Source organism: Rhamphochromis longiceps, linkage group LG10 (assembly GCF_057381845.1).
Source record: "Rhamphochromis longiceps isolate RC_006_pf linkage group LG10, R_longiceps_female_GT1.1, whole genome shotgun sequence".
Classification (NCBI taxonomy): Eukaryota; Metazoa; Chordata; class Actinopteri; order Cichliformes; family Cichlidae; genus Rhamphochromis; species Rhamphochromis longiceps.
Genome location: NC_140566.1, coordinates 15,180,123 through 15,202,246, shown reverse-complemented (window position 1 = coordinate 15,202,246; position 22,124 = coordinate 15,180,123). Strand labels below are relative to the sequence as shown.

The 22,124-nt window shown below is 38.8% G+C and overlaps 1 protein-coding gene across 3 annotated transcripts in view; it reads right to left on the bottom strand.

Annotated features, from left to right (window-relative positions):
* Nucleotides 1–11,458: 11,458 nt before the first annotated feature.
* The window catches only part of il13ra2 (interleukin 13 receptor, alpha 2), a 28,039-nt gene continuing 17,373 nt past the window's right edge, over nt 11,459–22,124 (bottom strand). For 2 of the 3 annotated variants that reach the window (XM_085420420.1, XM_085420422.1), the window contains exons 2-11: nt 20,166–20,285; nt 19,901–20,019; nt 19,479–19,627; nt 18,559–18,715; nt 18,344–18,464; nt 17,507–17,691; nt 17,218–17,369; nt 15,685–15,832; nt 13,524–13,647; nt 11,459–13,439 (exon numbers count right to left, since the gene is read on the bottom strand). In XM_085420420.1, coding sequence (XP_085276546.1) covers nt 13,352–13,439; nt 13,524–13,647; nt 15,685–15,832; nt 17,218–17,369; nt 17,507–17,691; nt 18,344–18,464; nt 18,559–18,715; nt 19,479–19,627; nt 19,901–19,991 — 1,215 coding nt within the window. In that variant the 5' untranslated portion in view covers nt 19,992–20,019; nt 20,166–20,285 and the 3' untranslated portion in view covers nt 11,459–13,351. Of the gene's footprint in view, nt 13,440–13,523; nt 13,648–14,281; nt 14,827–14,945; nt 15,020–15,684; nt 15,833–17,217; nt 17,370–17,506; nt 17,692–18,343; nt 18,465–18,558; nt 18,716–19,478; nt 19,628–19,900; nt 20,020–20,165; nt 20,286–22,124 lie in introns of those variants that run through there. The other variant, XM_085420423.1, reaches the window with a different exon arrangement.

Here is a 22,124-nt window from a genome sequence, read left to right as displayed (position 1 = left end):
ATGCCTCATCAAGCAAGATGTCTGCAAGATCACAAAATTCTAGTTTTTATTGTAATTAGTTGAAATGTTTTTTCCACATCTAGTTTGGGTTTTTAGTTTTATTTTAACTATAATAACCTCACACCAGGTTGCATGTATGTAAAGACATTATGTGCTGGTGCAGACATGGGCAGCACGTCCTCCTGTATTTGTATTCATGACATGCATTTTCTATACATTTGCAAGAGACTTTTGCACTGCTCTGTTATTTTACTTATAATGGACAATAATAAGCTTTCAGCTGTGTTTTTGTGCTTAAAACCTTAATATTTTGATCTTTTACATTTTTAATTCGACATGTCTGACAGTGCACGAGTCATAGATGTTTATTAGTGCTAATGAAAAGCACGTTTAAGAAGTCCTGTTATTTCTCAGGGTGTTTGGGAACAGAAGGTATTGCCACACTTGGAACATCCTGCTGAAGTCTTCGTTTACCCTACAGATTACAAAATGCAACAGCTGCTAAGGACTCCGGAAAAGTTGATAAATATTTTTTCCACAGCTGCAGAAGCGTGAAAACTCCCCAGCTGTGGACAGCGTGTACACAAGAATCAACAACTCTAAAGGAGAAAGGGTTCAAATCATTGCATTGTGTGAAGCTGATATTTTGCCCCTGTAAGCTGTGACGGGTGGAAGATTTTTCCTCGTCTCATTACCTCCCAGGAATCTTTGAAATATGCTACACAGGTTAAAAGGTGAGGCGTCATGTGTCAGGCTAAAAGAGGACACGCCAAGTTTTACCAAAATATCTGTCAGGTGTGATCCAGTTTTAGTTTAATGTCCCTGATGCATGTAAAACCTTTTTTTTTTTTTTTTCTTTAGCTAAAAAGTAAATTTTAACTAAAGAAAAGTCTTTTGGCTGTAGAGCCAGCAGAGCAAAGAGACTCTTGACACTGAGCAAGTGAAATATTTACTCAGGACACTAAAAAAAAAAAAAAAATTTCTATGGTACAAGAATGTTTTTAAGCATTAATGTTAGATATGCACCCACAATATCCCAGCTGTTTCACATAATATGCACGTCTATCTCTTTGGCAGGAGGAGGTTCTGAAATGTTTGCCCACTCGTGTTAGAGGTCTCAAGTTGAAATGCCAGTAGATCTTTATGCTTTGCACTCCACCCACACAGTTGCTGTTCTCGCATAAAACGTTTCTGCAAAGTAAGTTGACATTTTCACTAAAAAAGAAACCAAAAATATCAAGAATAAGAGTAAGTGCCAGATACCAAAGTCTCCTCTATATTTGCTGCATTTTCTTGAGGATTATGTTTAACCAGCACCTCAATAGTAATCATCTTGCCCCACCTAGTGGTCATGCCGAACATGTCAGGTGCTGCAGAGTGAGGAGGGTCACATTCAGGCACATTCTGGTGTAATAGTGAGCTCCCCCCATTTTCTCTATGTGCTACAAAGCTTTTAAAAATAGCAGTAGATTTTACAGTGTTTTTCCTTTTTTTTATAAAAAAGAAAAAGAAAAAAAAGAAAAAAAAAAAGGAAAAAGTCCAATAAATGAATAAAACAAGAAATACCCACATGCAAACGTCCTTTATGAAAGCCATTGGGACATAAATCACTGTTATTTGTGTGAATTTGTTTGCATCTGCTTGACGATAATCTGGCTGCGGAGAGTAGCCTGGCCCCTCGGTGCAGTAACCAGCCAGGCCCTGCACACTTTTACCACGCAGGGACAGATTCCAGTTACTGAGCCTGGGGGACAGATGAAAAATTCACCCCTGGTACCTGTGGAAGAAATTTGTTTTACTGATACGACTGATTATGCACAGATGTTCTAAAAAGCTGAGAACATTTTAAATCCAAACCTGAAGTTGTCCAGCTTATGTGTTCCTTAACAGTGGAAGTCCTTGTGAACAAGGGTCAGCGCACTAGTAAGTCAGATAAATGGACTGGACTGTAACAGCCGGGCTATACATTACCCTCCTCCAAGTCCTCTGTTAAGACTGGCTCCACCAAAATTACACATTAACCCAAGAGCATTTCTCATCTTTCCTTGTTATCACTGCTGCCCTGCAACTTCTTTGGGTCCCATTGAACCCAGATGCAAAGGACACAGCAGGGTGTTAACGGGGAGCAAAATTCAAGCGTTTTATTGCTTGATGCAAAAGACAAATGCAAAGTCTACAAAGTAACAGCATGTGAAACATGCACAGGGTTGATTGAATAAGACGATACAGTTGGAATCAGCTGAAAACACTTAGGAACAGGTGAAAACAATCACAGCACCGTGAACAAGACAGGAAATGAAAACAAGAGCAAATGTGAAAAGCAACAAAAAAAAAAAAAAAGTAGGATCAGCAAGTAACAAAGAGAAACACCTGCTATCACATAAGAAGACACAGAAAAACACAAAAACCAACACTAAACATGATTACACAATCTGGTGCAGACAAGCCAACAGAACACCAGGACTATAGTAAATAAATAAACAGTCACTGTGGATGCGGGCAAACTTTAACAATTGCTCAAGTATCTGAAAACCATCTGTTATGTCATTTGTAGTTGTCCACACTTTCAGTGCACATGTACACAAAAATAAAGACATGTTTCATATGGACACACTTTAATATATTTTCCTCTACCGGTATTAATTCTCTCATTAAGACTGTGACTGTGTAAGAAGTCCAAACTTTACCACCAAGCTAAGTAAACAACAGAGACACAGCTATCCATGGGAAGCAGCCAGCTGCCTACCTGACCTTGTGGATGTCACTGAATGTTGGATCAAACACTGAAAGCTGCGGTCAGCCCGGAGCCAGATGGTTATTTTCCCAACAAGAAAGCAAATATCTTGCAGCTGAAGCTCTCTGTTTAATTGCGTTTCTGCTATAGACTCATTCGTTTTGGGGTTCTATAGTATACACATATAAGCTTCAAGAAAATGGTGTAATCATTTAAACAGAGCGTGTTAAGATGTTTGACATGTTTTTCAACACAACTCCAGTCTTTCTCAGGCAAATCTGCACGAGTGTATGGCAAGAAACATGCCATGCTCACGTAATCTTAACAGAGTTTAATTCAGCTATTTGTTTACAATCAGTCTATCCACGTTTCACAGGAGAGTCAGCTGAGAAACATCCAAAAAGACTTATTTTATTTATGAAATGCATATGCTACAGATTATCTGGGCAGTAGAGGGCAACAAGAGCTGATGATCCATCAGACCATAAAGCATATACAGTACTCTTGAACGCATGAGGGAGCTGGGTGAACTTCATAAGAGATTATTTCATAATGGGTTTTGGTGTTGAGCCACATGCTACAGATACAGTACAAAGACCATTTTCATGTGATAAATAACGAGGGTGACAGAGATGAATAAAGATCAAGACATTGATATATCAAATCAAACCGCTTCCCAACACCAGTTAATGAGCTGTAAGAGAAATAATAAATAAAATCACTGAGATTAGCATATGACAGATTATCAACGTGAACCACTAAAGCAAACACAAACAAATCAGACACCCATGTGGGAGCTGAGGGAGTATTACACTGACTAGCCACGCTTCCACTCTGCACTCCACATTTAGAAAAGTCAGGGAAAAAGGCTAAGAAGAGTCGAAAAGGCAGGCTGCATTTAACAATGCATTTGTTTCTTTTAAGGTCAAAAGGCACAGACTTTAATCCTTTAGCCTGTCTTTACAGGTAAAGCACAACAGGCTTATTCTCCTTTATCAGCTGAGGACTGTAAAGATCAGCAGAAAGGCAGCTTTCATGCAGGTATATGAGTTAGTTCATGTAGGGGGATTGGCAGACAAATATGTGGAACTTGCACTGGATTTATTCATACACTCCTCAACTTTTACAGTCAGGGAAAAAAATATTTGAACTGCCGCTGATTTTGTACATTTGCCCACTAACAAAGAAATGATCAGTCTATAACTTCAATGGTAGATTTATCTGAACAGCGAGAGACAGGACAAACAAAGAAATCCAGAAAAATGCATTTTTAAAAAGTTATAAATTTACATTTTCATGAAGAAAATAAGTATTTGATCCCTTTTGCAAAACGAGTTTTAGTACTTTGTGGCAAAACACACACACACTAGGATCTGGAGACTGGCTTGGCCACTCCAAGACCGTAATGTGCTTCTTCTTGAGCCAATCTTTTGGCTTAGCTGTGCGTTTTGGATCACTGTCATGCTCACGACTCATTTTCAATGCTCATCCATCCTCCTTTTGATGTGGTGCAGTTGTCCTGTCTTCTTGGCAGAAAAACACCCCCAAAGCATAATGTCTCCACCTCCATGTTGACGGTGTTCTTGGAGTCACAGGCAGCATTCCTCCTACTCCAAACACGGCAAGTTGAGTTGATGCCAAATAGCTCAATTTTGATCTTGTCTGACAACACTTTCAGCCTGTCTACCTCTGAATCATTGATATGTTCAGTGGCAAACTTCAAACGGGCCTGTACATGTGCGTTCGTGAGCAGAGTGACCTTGCAGGCACTGCAGGATTTCACGGGGTAGTGTGTTACTAACTGTTTTCTTGATGACTATGGTCCCAGCTGCCTTGAGAACATTGACAAGTTCCTCCTGAGTAGTTCTGGGCTGGTTCCTCAGCATTGTAATTATCACTGAAACACCACAAGGTGAGATCTTGCGTGGAGCTCCAGAAGGAGAGAGATTGGCAGTTATTTTATGGTTCTTTTGTGAATTATTGCACCAACTGTTGTCACTTTCTCACCCAGCTGCTTGGCAATGGTCCTGTAGCCCATTCCAGCCTCGTGTAGGTCCACAGTCTTGTCCCTGACATCCTTGGACAACTCTTTGGTCTTGACCATGGTGTAGAGCAGGGGTCCCCAACTCCAGGCCTCAAGGGCTGGTGTCCTGCAGTTTTTAGATGTGTCCTTGATCCAACACAGCTGATTCAAATGGCTAAATTACCTCCTTAACATGTCTTGCAGTTCTCCAGAGGCTTGGCAATGAACTAATCATTTGATTCAGGTGTGTGGATCCAGGGTGAGATCTAAAACCTGCAGGACACTGGCCCTCGAGGCCTGTAGTTGGGGACCCCTGGTGTAGAGTTTGGAATCTAGATGGATTTATTGCTTCTATGCACAGCTGTCTTTTATACAGGTAACAAGTTGAGAAGGCTCAATGTCAGCTCATTACCTGTATAAAGTACACCTGGGAGCCAACAATCTTGCTGATTGATAGGAGATCAAATACTTATTTTCTTACTGAAAATGCAAATTAATTCATAACTTTTAAACAATTCATTTATCTTGATTTTCTTTGTTATTGTATCTCACTGTATTAATGAGCACATGTCCCATTGAGGATGCTGTTCTCACTGATGACGTCTTTAGTGAGAAATACAAAGACATGGCACTGAAATTAGAATCTTAGTCACCAGATCAGAAATCTTATGAAGGTAATGATCCAGATATCTATAATTATTGCCATAAGAAAGGTAAGTGGGAAAAAAAAAAAATCAATTGCAAAAAGAAAAGGGAAAGATGTGCATTTTGCTAATTTGGCTGAACCAGTAGAAACATCTTAGATCAGTTTGAGTTATGCTTCATTCTCATATTTGTCATATTTGTGGTACTTGATACTGAGGAGAAAGTTCCAGCACAATTTTTACAGGATTCAGGAGCATCCCATACTTTCAAACCTGAAAGCTGTGTACAAGTCAGAGGAATGGGTCTGCAAACATGTGCCTATGCATAAAAGTTTGTGTTTTGTGGCTGGTGAGACTGGTGTATGTCCAAAAAACGTTTCCATTGTCAGTTCCAGCTGATCTGTCTGCGTCTTGGTCTGATATAGGAAGACACAGATGGCTTAGTATTGCTTGCATCTTAGGTAGGAAGTTAGACGAGGTTATTTTCTACAGAATTGCTTCTTTATTGCAGTTTTATAAAAAAAATGTCATCTGAAATCTGTGCTTCTCCTTAAAACGCAGATTTCTCTGCACACGTAAAGATTAGCCAAGTTGCCCAGATTATAACAAACCTCAATAACAATATAACTGCTACTCATATCTATCTAGTACCTCCCTCAAGCAGTTTGAACATCCAATTACTGACCGTATGAGTCCTCTTTCTCATTATAAATTGTGTTGTGCTCTTATTTGTTAACACTGATGCACCAGTCAAATAGATATCCAGCTGTGTTCTATCATTGCAACATCTGGAGTCAAGGCCATGAGCCAATTCATCTGCTCTGAGTGACCGAGACACGGTCAAAATACCAGATAAATGGAAGTCTTCTAAAAGCTCCCATGGTAGATTGCCTAAACCTTATCATGTGTGTAATTCCACGTAAGGAAACATTGGAGGAAGGTGAGAATAAACTTATAGAAATGCTAAATAAAACACTGGGGGATTTAGATGGGAAAAATGTAAACAACTTGTTCTTTTTAGACATGCAAACTCACACAAATGTGTAAGAATATGGTCTTACTTGAAGCAGGTAGCATATATGTTTAAATTAGTATTGCTGTGGGTACTTCCTCTAATTGGGCCTTCCCTTGTATTTTTAGAATTTAAACATGTGTTCACTTAGTAAAATCAGTACAGGGCATCTAAGGCAAAAAATATTAACAAAACCAGATTCTTTTCCCCTACCAAGGAAGGAAGATTGTGTTGACTAAATAGGGATGGTAAAAATTGTGGTTTTGCTCTTGGCAGGTTGCCCTTTCAAGAAGAAGAGCAGCATCTGTGTTTTTGTAACCCTGTCAAAACATATATTCTTACAGCATCATGCTGGTTAGACAGTGTAATGCAGCCCGAGAACAAAGTGGTGTGTGGGCTGCATTTTATTAGGATGGCATAGTGGTGAACATGGGCACATGGTCAGACCCCCTGAAGAGAGTGCAGGCAGCATTTGACAGATTAGCAAAGTCACATTTAGTCTGTGTAAATGTGAGTTTGCAAAAGCACCAAAAGCCTTGTCTCATTAATATAAAGGTTTAGGCAACACTGGGAATGCCTGTATTGCTGAAATGTATCACTGGTAACATTTTGGTTCTTTTTGGTAACACTTCTGCTTCTGCTGAAAGCTGATGCTGAATATATCTGGTCTCTGTTTGCTGGGAGGAATCTGACAGCATAAAAAGTCTTTTGTGCTTTGCTCCTGTGCTTGTTCCTCACCTATTTAGACCTTTTTCCATTTTCAGGTTGATGTTCAGTGCATTTATTTGGGCTTTTCAATATTTTGATATTTATTCTGGGTTATGTACTCTTGTACTGTTAACCTTTTGGCAGTCAATCCAAACTTCTTATCGCTGATTTCATATTTGTCACATACACCTTGTGCTAATGTTGTGCTTTGCTACAAATGCCTCCCCATTATATTCAGTATATTCCAACGCTCCTGTTTTTGATAAGCTCTTAGAAATGCTTACTCTGGGTCCAAGGTTGCTGTGTCAATGAGACTAGAAGGGAAGGAAATATTAGGTCTACTGTGATGCACGAAGTACCTGCTGACAATGGTTACATTTGTGAATAATAAAGGGCAAGAACTTTAACCATAAAAAGATCCAGATTAAATTCAGACTGAAAGATCAGGGGAAAGAGAGGAAATGCCTGATTCAAACTTGGCCTCTGCAGTGGACCTTTAGAATATGAGTTGCTCAACTCAGTGAGTCACACTAGTGTCCAGAAGTGATGGAAGACTATTTTGATTTGCTCATTTAGAGTGAGAAGCTAATTCCTTTCTTTTGACTGAGGATTTTTAAAGATTGGGACACTGTAAATGCGCCTGAGTCGCTCGTTTATAGTAACGTCTGTCACCTGGATCGATGGTTCATCTGAAGGCTGTCGTGGTCCCGGGTCAGCTGACCCAGTCTTGAGTTTTACGGGCTTTCCAGTTTTTTGTTTATTTAATGTGAGATATTTGGGTTGTGTAATGTCTGTATTATTTTGTGTACTCATCCATGTTCCAAATTACTTTAGAGTTTAGTTCCCCCCAGTGTTTCATCCTCTCCTGTCAAGTCTGTGTTTAGTCAGTCTTGTCTTATTTATGGTTTCCGTGTTCTGTCACCCATTGTTTTATTGTGAGAGTACTTCATCTCATTGCATTCTGTTAAGTGTTATTCCTGATTTATCCCTGTTGTGTTCCCAGCTGTATCCACTTCCCTAATTACACCTGTTCATTGCCAGGATGCTGAGTCACCTTCCCTCCGGCTCTCCCAGATCCAGTGTCTCTATCCCCAGTGTTCACAGTTTAGGTATGCTTTTTTTTTTTTTATGCATTATGTTTGTAGGGTTAACACTAACACCAACCCTAACACAGTAATGTTTACATATGATTTTATACTTAATAACATACCAATTTGTGTCAGAGACACACAGCATAACAATCCCGAGCACAGGCTGTTGGGTGGTGGAGGCCATGAGAGAGGGGCCAGGTGGCTCTCATTTGGTGGTTAAGTACTGATTGATCAATCCATTATCCAATCTTCCATGCCACATAAACACGCGCACACACAACCCACATGATCTTGGGTCATAACATAATACATGCTTACACTTCATCCCACCATCATTATTTTAATTTTTTTTATTCTGTTGTCTGAGCAAATCATCCCCAGATCACTTGCAAATGCTTCTCACCCAGTCTTCTGAAAGGTCCCACATAACAGGTTTCTTCCTTCTCACTGTCACTAAGTCCTTGCTCATAGTGAGTCATAGACTGTCGGGGATTTCTTGTATTATTGTAGGGTTTGTTTACAGTGTAAAGCGCCTTGAGGTGACTCATGTTGTGATTTACCACAATATGAATTGAACTGACACTGCCTCTCCATAAGGTTCAGTGTTCAATTCAAGATTTCGTTGATCATTTTAGGGCTATTCAAGGTCAGCTGTTTCCCTATATTAGTAAAGTACTATATCAATTCGTAATCACTACGTCTCTGAAATCATCTGCTCAGTACTTGGTGGTTGTATCTTGGTCCAGGTTAAAGAAAAAGGAGATTAAGCTTTTGAGATTCTGCCCTCCCAAGATTTTGGTTTAGTTTTGATTATGAAACACTTTCTGACTTTTGTTCTTGAAAGGGCCATATAATTATATGATGATAAAATCACATCAGCACTTTCATATTACAAAATATGAATATTACAAAAGTGGAGTTTGCTGAGGTTCACTTAACAACTACACTGCAGAAGTGGTTTATAAAACTTGCAGCAATAATTTTCAGTCATCATGATCACTATCATAATTTCTGTTAACTAAACAAAAGCTTCCAGTAGACCAGTCCCTTTCCCAGCTGGGATAGGCTCCAGGCCCTTTTTTTTGTTTGGATGGGTAAAAAAATAAAATTAAATCAGATTGGAGCACGAACAAACAGGAAAATGAAAACAAACAAAAGATCAAAACACAATGTGGGAGCTGGGGGAGTATAGGCAGTCTGAGCAGGCCGGGCGGTCCTCATGCATAAACATATGCTTTATGTATACGCACTTTATGTGCATGCACAGCTAAAACAAACAAGTTAGTTTATTTTTTTATACAGCTGTAACGAGGAGCATCTGGAAGTAAAATGTCAGAAATAAAATATTCCCCCGCCTTTATGTTTTGTGTAGGTTGCCACGTCAATGATCTTGAGGTATTTTAGTGGTTTTGCTCTATTTGGTGTCCTGCTTGACTTTAACACATCAATCAGATTCAGCTGAGTGGGAATGAAGTACCACGACCAGCCAAGTCATTCAGAACATCAGGAATGTCCTAATAGCTACAGACAGATGACAGTACTGACAAGCACAGTGAATGAGTTATGACTTGAAATTAATATTTCAAGTTAAAAAAACAATCAAATCCAAATAAATACCTTTTGCACAGAAATGATTAGAGCATTTCTAGAAATAGAGGTAAAGTTAGAAGTGTGTGGTTATTTATTTTTCTACAGTGCTTTTCCCACTGTTACATCCACACAAACCCACTCAAACCAAATCTAAAGACTCTTTGCACAGCAAGCTTGCTGGGGGAAAATGCTCTTCTGGTACAGATTTGCCTTAGTGTTTAAAACAAAAATAACAAGGTATGTGTTATATAAACCATTCCGATGATTCTTTTCCGTCAGGTCCCTCAGGAGATTTTACCCACCTTACATCCTATTGCCCAAATCCTATTTTGTTTTCCAGATACAACTGTGATGGATACATGATGAAAAAATTAAGATATTCATAATTTATATTACAAGAGTGGTATGTTGTTGACTTTGCTGAGGTTGGCTTACAGAGTACACTGCACAAGCATGTACAAAACATGCGACATTGATTATTATCATTATTTCTGTTGGATTACCACCACCACCATCTATCCCCCATGATAAGCAGTTAAAAAATGAATGAATGAATGAATGAATATCCAAGAATGCATGATGACACAGATGATGGAAAGACAAGGTTATCTGTATTTTTAGTGAATCACAGACATTTTAATAATAATAATAATGATGATAATAATAATGGATACTTTATTGATCCCCATGGGGAAATTACTTGTTTTTCTCTGCATTTGACCCATTCACTCAGTGAAGCAGTGGGCAGCCCACTAAGCAGGCGCCCGGGGAGCAGTGTGTAGGGACGGTACCTTGCTCAGGGGTACCTCAGGGTAGCCGTTAAGTGGATTCGAACCGCCGACCTTCCGATCATGGGGCGACCACTTTACCTACTGAGCTATCCCTGCCCCATTTAGGGCATTAATGTTCATACAGTATTTTATTGTTCTACCTGAATGCTTGTTTGTTCTTTGGCGTTGCTGGGAGGCCCATGATAAGTTGAATGAGGTTCAGAAAGTTAAGCTGATGTTATCAGTTTCAGCTGAAGCCTCACCCTTGTCCTGAATAACTCATAACTCGTTGGCTGCGTTACTATACTCACTCAGTATTCATTAATAAACTATGTAGCTTCTCTGCAAAACCACGTCTCACACTTATTTGCGATCTGGAGTGAACAAAGCGTTCTCCAGTGCGCCCCAGTAATCTTTGCCAATGAAAAAAAAAAATGGAGTATGTGTTTGCTTCCTACAAACTTACATTCTGTTAAAACAGAAAATCCCTTTTCTCTTTTTTTAGTTTATATTTTTTTAATGCGAAGATGTAAAGAAGAGACCTTGAACATTATTCTTTATTTTAATTAGAATTAAGCACATAATGAAATACATCAAACCCAAATAAGAGCATAAAATACATTCATTACAAGCACTATTATTCCATAAAATATGCTTTAACATATAAAAGCTGGTAAGAATAACACTCAACACCAACTTGATAGCCTAATTTTATAGTATATGTTCTATTGCTTTCTAAAACCCACCAACCCCAACAGGATCAGAAATCAAAAAGATATATGTGATCCATTAATTTAAAAATTTAAACATTCATTATTTATTTGGACTAAATGGATGGCAGCCAAAAAGCACTTTCAATGTCATAAAAATTGGATCAACTCTATGATTTAATACAATAAATGGTGTTTGGCAAGGGTTGCACAGAAATAGATGTAACATTGTTTGGCAGGTTAGTTTGGATAAAGTTCAAGCCTCCAAAAACGGGGGGGGATTAAAACTGGCAAAGACATGTGGCATTTGAAACAACTAACTGGTTCAATTTCTCCATTTAATTCATCCATAGGTGTCAGCAAAGTTCCTTGACTCCAAGTATTTAGTAATAACTTTGTTGAAATCCATTTAACATTTATGAAACACATATTTTACACTTTACACAAAAACAAAAACAGTCTTTATTGTGTGAGCTGACTGGCAAGAATTGAGGCATGAGGTAAACAACAAACAGATTTCACTAAAAACGTTATTTCTCCACAACATCAATACAAATCCATGCGAAATGAACCAGATAAGAAATCATAAGTAGTAAAAAAACATATTTAAAAAACGTAATCCCAAAGTAAGTTCTCCTCCCTTAACAAATAGGCAAGTGTCATAGCTAAAAAGTAAACAACGATAGGATACTTTCTGGTACAGTGAAGCAGTCCAGTTAACAGGCCAGTTCAAACATTTATATAGAAAGGTATACACAAAAATACAAAAAATATAGTATATTGGAATAATATGTAGTTATATGATATAATACAAACACAGACAAACCAGAGGTGGGACCAAGTCATTGTTTTGCAAGTCTCAAGTAAGTCTCAAGTCTCATCCTAGCATATTTATATGCATATTTATAATTACACGGTTCTTGGAGTGAGTGCATACACTCATGAAGTTTAGTAACTTCAGGTCACTGCAACAAGCCCAGGTACAGTTTACCGACGGATGGGTACAGGACCTTGAAATGCACCGTGTAGAACGAAAGACCATCGTACGTATCATAAGTTTACCAGTCTCACAAATCGTCGTCATAAATACACATTCCTTAACCGTTTATTAATAGGACCTTTGAGCTCAACGGTAATTAATTAGTAGTGGAAATAATTTCGCAATATTGTGTCAGGACAATTCACTATTTATGCACAATAAACAAAGGAGCATAGCGCGACAATTTCTGTTCAGCGCCAGACTTGCTTGTAACCTATATCACCAATTATGTTATGAAAATGACGTATTAACTACTAAAAAACACTGACCTTCGTGTAAATGCTTGGAGCAGACTAACCTGTGAGCTGGAGGGTTCTGGGACGTTATATTTGATCTTTGAATGGCTGCAATCCAGGCCACCCGTCGCGTCTTTGTCACTTCGGAAACATGGCTTGAACAATTTCTCTTCAACGACGTAATCCGATAACAACCGATCTCTTTACCCGTCGGCTTCCCGTGGCTCTCATGCGACCGGCTATTGCAGTTAATAATACAACGGCTTCTTGACATTTTTGTGTTTCTTTTTATCGCTGTATAACTGATTTTAATTGAAAGCCTGCGTGCGCTAGTACCGCTTGCCACGAGTTCCCAGAATCCTTTGCGGTTCTACCCGTGAATGACGTCACATTTTCAATCTCTATATAATATGCATGTTAAATTTTATATTTGGGGTAAAATATCAAGTCTTTTCAAGTAAACCGGTTCAAGTCCAAGTCAAGTCACAAGTCTTAGAACATTTTTTCAAGTCAAGTCTAAAGTCATAAAATTAATGACTCGAGTCTGACTCGAGTCCAAGTCATGTGACTCGAGTCCACACCTCTGAGACAAACTATGACCTTCAGTCTAAATGTAATATCTTCTGAAACATGTGATTACAATCTCACTGTCTGCATGCTATGCCATCTTTGAGTGCTTCATTGTGCCTTTTGAAACTACAGAACCTAAACAATGACTGAGGAGGAGTGCAACAGTAAAATATTTATATGAGGTCCTCTTTGCGTCGGAGGAAGGTACAGCTTTTCTTGCCTTTTTAGGCTTGTGTGGGACCAAGAAGGGGACGCCTGGCAAACAGGGATGTAAGCAGAGACTCCACTTTTTTCTCTTGCACTGGTTTCTTCCTGAGATCCAAAGGACAGCTTAGTGCTCTGTTTGCTTTTTATCTGCATGTTGGCACATTTTGTAATGGGTGTGAATATACTTACAGTTTGAACATTGCCCACGCACACAGAGACAGCACTAGCAGTGCAATAATGGCAACAGCGATGTAAATGTAGACAGGTATGGCATCCCATATGGCATCTGGTTCAGGTGTCACGTCTTTCTGCTCTATAATAAGCACACAAAAGTAAAATCAGGTTGGAGAACAGCTGCTCATCTTCGATGAAACACATCAACAAAACGCTATAAAGTGAGGTCAACTGAAATCTGTATAACTACGAATCAGCACAAACAAACTGTCCAATATATAAGATCTGTATTTGCACGGTTTGCAGACAGAACACGTTCTCCATGCATTGTCCAAATTTTAAATTTCTTGTTGCTTGCTGTAATGGACTGGTGGACTATGAGAGTTGGGATAGGCTTTAGCCCCACCTCCTGCCTACCCGTGACTGGATTAGCGGGAAATAAATGGACTTTTCTGTTGAAAAGCATAATTATCAGAAGTTGTTGTAGTAGTACAATGAGAGTAGTAGTAATAGCACTATACTAGAAAGTCTGATGTCTTTGTCTAAACCAACTCCAGGCCTTATTAAATGGTTAAATGATGTCCTCAACATGTCTTGCCTGGTAATGAACTCATCATTTGACTCAGGTGTGTTGACCCAGGGTGATATCTAAAACCTGCAGGACCCTCGAGGCCTGGAGTTGCCCACCCCTGGTCTAAACCAACCAACTGGATCTCAATGAAAGACTAACACGAGCACACCAATAAAAAATTTTATTCTGTGAAACTTCATAGGCCAAAAATACAATCGTATCCTGCATACTAATGCTTACAATCATAGTCTGAACAAATGTTTCTAAGTAGCAGTTGAAATGATTTAAAACAGGACAAGGGAAGGTCCGTTTTATGGCATGGTTCAGCGACTATTTACTTTATAGAGGCCACAATAAAAAGTTTGGGACACAACTGATCCTCCACATTGTACACCACCGCTCTGGCCTTAAAGTGCCTTTCAGATGTAGAAAAATGTTACATCTTACAAGATGCATTTTATTTACAACCTGTTGCTATGTTGAGATATCAATCATTACATTCACAACAGAAAGAAAAAAGAATTACACAGAAAATTAACACAACAATCTACATAAATTCTAATATTCCGTCTTTCATTGGATTAGACTGGAGATGTTCTTTTTTGTGTTTTGGATTTTGGACATTGGATTAATACTTTTGCAACATTAATTTGTCCAACATGTTATAAAATATTGTGCCGAGCCTGGATGAAAATGATCCTTCAGCTTTTCCTTCAGGGGACTTTCCAATCGTGGCAACATCGGTGGCTACAAAAAGCAAGAAAAAGAAGAAATCAGAACATTGTTATGCATATTTCGCTACATTGGTTGTATTGACATAAATTGAAGCGTACTGCATGCTTGAATGAGATAATCTTAAAACTTACTATTTCTTGGTGGCGTCAGGATCTTCCAGCTTGAAATCAACGAGACTACTATGAGGGTTTAGCAGGACTTGTTGCTAACAAAAGAAATGCTTTACAGCTTAGTTTGTAAATCCTTTACTTACAGGAAACACACTTTGAACAGATCGCTTAGGAATATGAGATGAAAAGTAACACTCAGGAATTTAAAGCCTTAATGCTGAATCGGTCAACTAATCACTTTGTGTTATCCAACATCATGTAGTAGCTGGAAAGGAGGGGCAGAGAGAGAAGGGGAAAGACACGCTGCAAAGGGCCGTGGGTCTGACCCGAACCCGGACTGGCCGCTGTCAGCCGTGTGGCATGTGGCCGACTGCTCAAAGCACCGAGCCAAACTGGCGCCTAATCTTTTGTTTTTTTAGTATAAATGTCTTTATTTTTTCCAAAACAGGCAGTTCCAAGCTTTTGGCTTTTGTTATGTTTAATGGGGGGGGGGGGTGTTATTTGCTTGTATTTGTTTTGGGGTTTTTTTTTTAGCTTTGGCTTTTTGTATTTTGATTAGTTGATTGTATTTTGATAAATATTCCTACTGCCCTAGGAAACCAAGAGTGCCACTTCCCAATATCAGTTACAAACTCATCAAAAAAAGAATGGCTTTTTTGTGTCAAAAGAAGAAATTATATGGTTTTTAAATGAAAACCTGAAAACATCCAGTACTCCAGAGAGCCAAAAAATAAGACGTTTTTGTGCGAAACATTCTTACCTGGTTGGCATACTGGATGGCTCCAGTCACTCCAGTAGCTCGTGCTCGCACAGTACTTATGCACCTTAGACCGAACCCTGAAGCAGTGGGTCTTGTTGATGTCGATGGACAAACTCAGGCTTGTCCGCCCTCCTGGCAGAGATTTTGTCTGTCAATGAAAAAGATAAAGTAAATAATTACTACAACAACAGAGTTAACAGACCCAAAAAGTACTTAAGTTTTGATGAGTTTCGTCATCTTCATTTCGGTTTTATGACAGTTTAACTCACTCACCACTTTGCTGTCTAACAGTGTTAAGCAGCTGTTTTTGATCTGGAAAACCAGATTTACACTTCTTGTAAGTACTGGGTCTTTAATGCAGAGTTCTGGGCTCATACCCAAGCTTAAGCACTGGGCATCTGACCAATTAAGGCTACACTGCTTTGTCAAGCAGACAGCTTTCAGCTGCGTCTCAAAGACTCGTAACCCTATTTTATTTTGTACTTCATGGTACACTTAAATTCCCTTTGTAACCTCATTAATCTCCACTCAGTGATGGTCATGAGGATTTGTTTTAAAATTTGAGTTTTTACTTATTTTTTTATTGTTCTATTTACTTTAAAACACATCCATCATTTTTTTCTTGACCTTTTACTGTGGGATTAAAAAAAATAATTGCATAGCAAAGCAAAACCACAGACTCTAATAGTTTCCACTTTTTAAAGGTCTATAAAATCACAAAGTCAAATTGTTAGCAGCTTTGTTATTAGCTGCCCAAAGCCACAGTGCCTGAAGTAATGTTAAGGCATTCCTTTCAATAAAAAGATATTTGATGAATGAAAAAGTTTGCATGTTTAATAAAGCGTGCACAGCTAAAACAAACAAGTTAGTTAATTTTTTTTTATACAGGTGTAAAGTGGAATGTCTGGATGTACAACAAAGGAAAAATGTCAGAAATAAAATGTTCTCCCACCTTTATGTTTTGTCTAGGTTGCTGTGTTAATACCAGTGATCTTGAGGTATTTTAGTGGTTTTGCTCTATTATTGTGTTAAAGTCAAGTGTGACACCAATTAGATTCAGGTGAGTGGGAATGAAGTACCATGACCTGTCAAGTCATTCAAAACATCAGGAATGTGCTAATAGCTACAGACAGCTGATAGCAGTGGCAAACACCATGAATGACTTATGACTTGATTCATTTTTTCAGTTAAAGAAGACTCAAATCTAAATAAATATTAATGCAATTAAGCTTTTGCACAAAAATGATTGGAGCATTTCTAGAAATAAAGACAAAGTGAGAACGTGAATTTTTAAGGTGGATTTTTTGCAGTTTGAGACATAAAGCTCTTCCCTGAATGTTTACAATCTCAAATCCTGTGTTTACTTGTTTTTATGCAATGCGTTCCCCACTTTTACATCCCCACAAACCCACTCAAACCAAATCTAAAGACTCTTTGCACAGCAAGGTGGAAGGGAAAATGCTCTTGTGATACAGATTTGCCTTAGAGTTAAAAATAATATTAATAACAAAGCACATGTTGTATAAACCATACCGATGGTTTTTTTCCATCAGGTCCTTCTTGAGTGTGTTCCACCTCATATTCTAGACAGTGGCCAGGAACCTTTCCATCTGGATGTTCCCAGTGTAGTTCAAACTTGTCAGGACCTGTTTGCAGATGCAGTTTTTTTGTGGCTGCACACTTCACTGCATAAATGCATCAAGAACACAGGAAAACAAAATCAGCAATTGTGATAGCATGCAAGGAGGTATTACAGATGTTGCGGATCTCGGTCAAAGTTGAGCAAGCGGTGAGTCAAAACTGGAGCAGGAAATGTATTTACCATGGTTCTGGATTTGCAGGGAGGCAAACGTTGGTTTTAGTGGCCCCTCAGGAGAGCTTCCATTTAAACAGAAGTTGATATCAGTGAATACAGGAAGCGGTACATCTGCAAATGTGCACCCTATCGTGACACCGCCTGATGTCTTGTACTTTGGGCATTCCTCAGCCTGTCCAAGTTCTTTGTGCCTGCAGAACAAACAGATCAGATAAGCTTCTGTATCCACATCCTGCTTTACATAATGTGACAACATCAAATCTTAATCAGCAAAAGACATGAGTAACTCAGTACTGAGGAAATCCTTCCCACTAAGAAAAGTAAAAGATGCATTTCAGCGTGAAGTGATCTTAAATGTTTCCGCTGCAGTTTCCAGATAATTGCGTGGGTATGTGCCTTAACAAGATTTATTCTCATTAAACACTATGCACATAAAAGTGTTGCCCAGTTTTCTTCCGCTCATCAGTGGAAGAAGACAACTGGATTGTTTTCTCCTTTTATTCTCCGGAGGAAATTAACTGGAGCTGTTCTTTGTTTTGTGGTGTTCTTTTATGAACGTAAGCCTCATTAACAATTAAACAGTGATGAAAACAGCACACATTATGAAAAGAAGCAGGTTTTACAATCACTTTAGTTATTACACCATTTTTTTGATGTACTGCCCTTTTTCATATCTTGTTAACTGGTGAATAGAAATCTCATCAAATATTAGAGAAAGTGGACAGATTTGTCTCAGGAAAAATTAAACAAGCTGATTATGTCATTAGCCGTTCCAAATGATAGTGGAATATTTTGTTATGGACCACAACACGAGCCAACAAAGCTCTGACATGGCAGACATACCAGAAATATAGCTTTTGCAGGGAGTTGTCTGGTATCTTTTCACTTCTTCTCCACTGGCACTCTGTGTACTCCATGTTGTGGAATACACATTTAAAATCCAGGACTTCAGTACCCAAAACACCTAAACATGAAAAAAGAAAAGAATCAAATTAGCTATGATCTTACTAATACTCCTTTTCTGTAATCACAAATCTTATAAGCCTTGGAAGGCTGACCTGTGCTGGGAGATTTCTGGATGACTTCAGTGTAGTCTGTGCTCTTGATCATAGTATCGTTGGTGCAGGTCCCACTCAGCAAGGTGTAGATTCTCACTGTAACATCTTTCATCAGGTCAAACTGAGCGGTGTAGGTCCTTTTACTTGTCCTGATGCTCTGCAAAAGCACAAATGAGTTACTACATGCCAAAGTTTCCTGATCTACTGAGTTTTTTCTTATTTCATTTAACAAAGATGTGTAGACAGTTTTCTCCCACAAAACTTTTACCGTATTACTGAGGCTTGTGTAAAACAACAACAAAAACACAACTTATGCATCAATTTTTAGTAAGTCACATTATATCTGCTGTTTCATATTTTACTTGAGCCGTTTAAAGGATATAAAAGAGCTTTGCATAGTTGTCTAGACACGTCTCATTATCAGGCACAGTTATCATAGGCGCAGATAAGCTCGTTCTTTCACTCATTGTAAGATAATGATCAGTGCGTCATACTAATTGTTACTGAGACATAACTAACAGCATTGCCTCACCCACATTAATTGGAAAAAGTATCAAGAATATGTTCTGTTTTTATCTTGTTTAGACATAGATGCTTGGGCATAAATACGTGGAAGTGCAATTAGAAAATCCCCACAAATTTGGGTTTAAAATTACAGAGACACGAATCCCATCATGATGAAGCAGCTTTAAGAGGCTGTATGTTTGTGATCTCTGCAGAGTTACAGTCCTGCTGAGGTGCTTTTATACTGTAAAGTCACTTAAGATATCATTTCAAGTAAACATTTTATTGCTTGTAATTACGGCTATTAATTGGCCCATTACCAGAGCAGGTCATGTTCTTGAGAAAATCATTCTGGGAGGAGTTCAGGCAGGTTATGCGCTTCAGTGTAAGATCTGATAAAAAGACTAAGCACTTACAGCCCAGCTCTCCCGGTAGGTGTTGTACTCCAGCTGATATCGTACTGAGCACTCTGTCACGTTAGGTAAGCTGTCTGGGGGATTCCATGTAATCTCCAGTTGTCCAAGATGCCCCGGGTCTGTTATTACAAGGTTCTTCGGAGGACTCACTGTAAAGGAAACAAATATTTGTAGAGTTTGTGTTTATGGAAAAAAAAAAAAGCTTCTTTTATATCAACAGTATCCAGTGGAATATCTCAACAAACTGCTGCCAAATGTAAAAATAAATCTCCTTCTGCATCATATTGCAGGATAGGCTCTTTCCTCAGAACTCCAGTGGCAGAGGGCCATATTTAAAAACATTTCATATTAAAGGAGAAGCTTCCGTTTGTGTCATTTCTATCAAGCAAAGTCTAAGTACATGAAAAACGTCTGGGACCAACCTGTAAGCCCATTGCAATACGTGCTCTCCTTCCAGGTTATTAAAAGCAGCATCAGTGTTGCTGTGTAAGTCAGCCTGCATTTTCTCGCCATCAGTAGTTTATCGAGTGTATATTCAAGACTAAAGAAAATAAAAATTAATTAGGATAAAAAAAAAAATACAAAAAGAATTCTGATAAGTGATCTCACTTCATAAATGATTTAATTAATTTTTTAAATGTCGTGAATAAAAGTAAAATAAACACAAATGTCCAGATTAATACTTACGTGATCGTTGGCTAAGAGCGCTGTTTTCCTGCTGCAGCAGGTTCGGGCAGAGCACAGCAGACTGGCACGGCGTGGGTGGACTGATGCATTTGTAGCCTCCCCGATTAGGAAAGTTTAAGACTACAAGTGAGGAAACAATTGAATAATAAACAGCGGCTGATTACTGTAAGTAATAATATCAAAATGAAGATTCTCTTCAGTGGAAGTGCAAAGTAAACACAGATAGGGAGGAGTCTGTAAAACGATTAGATTGAACCTGTATGTAACATTTTGATAGAGATTAAAAGGTACTCATTACGCGCGGCAGGAAGGGGGGAGAGAATAAAACCTAAGGATCCGTATGGCTTCACTTTACATGTCAAAGTTTATTTTAATTAAAGCGAATCCTTTTCCAACCTGGGCTAACAATGACTGGTCTCTGTGAGCACTTGGATGTGAGACGAGTGTGCAGGGACCGTCTACAAAGCGCAATACAGAAAAGAAAGAAAGACATAACATACATAGAGGTTTTCCCCCCCACAAAAATTACTTAACCTGATCACCTCACCAAGTTTTTGTTTTTTTGTTTTGTTTTTTTTGTACAAAATACTATTTTGTACAAGTGGTCTTATTGTGGTGATATTTAGTATTTAATGTGTTTTTTTAAATTAGTAAAATTCTAAAGTTACAAACTAAACACTAATAATAATAATAATAATACAGTGAACTTTTAATAGTATTTAATCATAAACATCTTTTGTTTTTGGACCATTGGTTTCTATTTTGTTTATTTGTTTGTTTTATTCTATATTTTCAATTTTTGGGAGGTAACAGTAGCCAAGCAAGCGTAATACTGCTGGGAAAATGGAAGGGTTTGGGGGAGGGGGGGTTGGCTCAAGAAGGGGGTGGAAGTAAAATCTATACCACTTTAAAACATGTGGCTCATGACCAGTGACAATTAAAGAAGCAGTCAAAAGTACCTGTATGGAATTTACAAGATGGCACACAGTTTGGGGTTGGGTTCTTTACGTGTGTGTGTGTGTGTGTGTGTGTGTGTGTGTGTGTGTGTGTGTGTGTGTGTGTGTGTGTGTGTGTGTGTGTGAGAGAGAGAGAGAGACAGAGATGGGGGGTTAACAGAAAATAGTATAACCAAGAAGAAATTTATAAGAAAGTCATTTGATTAATGCTCCTGTCATTGCCATTACCAAAATTCTATGTTTAGCTTAAACAACAAAATTAACATTTTGACAGTGAATGCATGGCCAGCAGTGCTTGCCAAATGGCATACATTATACATACTTATATTTATTTCCCTACATCTTAAACAGTTTTCTGTCCCACAATCTCATTCAATAAAACAACTAGATGTTACAAATCCCTGATATTGCATTGTTTCTAGTGCAGAAAGTCTTGAGGCTTGGTTACTTTGAGGAATGTCTTATTCCTGCCTATTAGACTCCATCCCCAGATTTCACTCCATGTGAGTTTTCTCTTTTCAACACACTCCCAATTCATCCGGCGACCCTGCTTGCCCAGCACGTCTGGCTGCTTCCTCCCGTCAACGCACCATTGCTCATTGTTCAGTTACAGATGCCTGTTGCCAGAGATGTGTTACTGCTCCAAGATAAAATCCTCCTCTGCCCTGTTGGACATGACCCACCACATCATGATGGAGAAGAGCAGATTCGGCCTGTAGCTGTGACTGGGATCCACTTTCTCCCTGTTGCTGGTTGGGAGCACCACCTCCCACTATGGGCTCTCAGGAGTCCACGAGTGACGTCTCCAGCCTCACTTTTGCACATTTAAACTCTTCTACCAGGCCAGGGATGGGCAATGACAGCATCCCGTCGCTGTAGAGTTTAAGGCTGTTAAGGCATTTCGAAAGTACAAGGCACTTCCTCATGTAGACCTCAGCCTCTCCAGTCAATTTGCATGATTAAGCATGATTAAGCAAGACCTCGTACATCATCGGCAGCCACA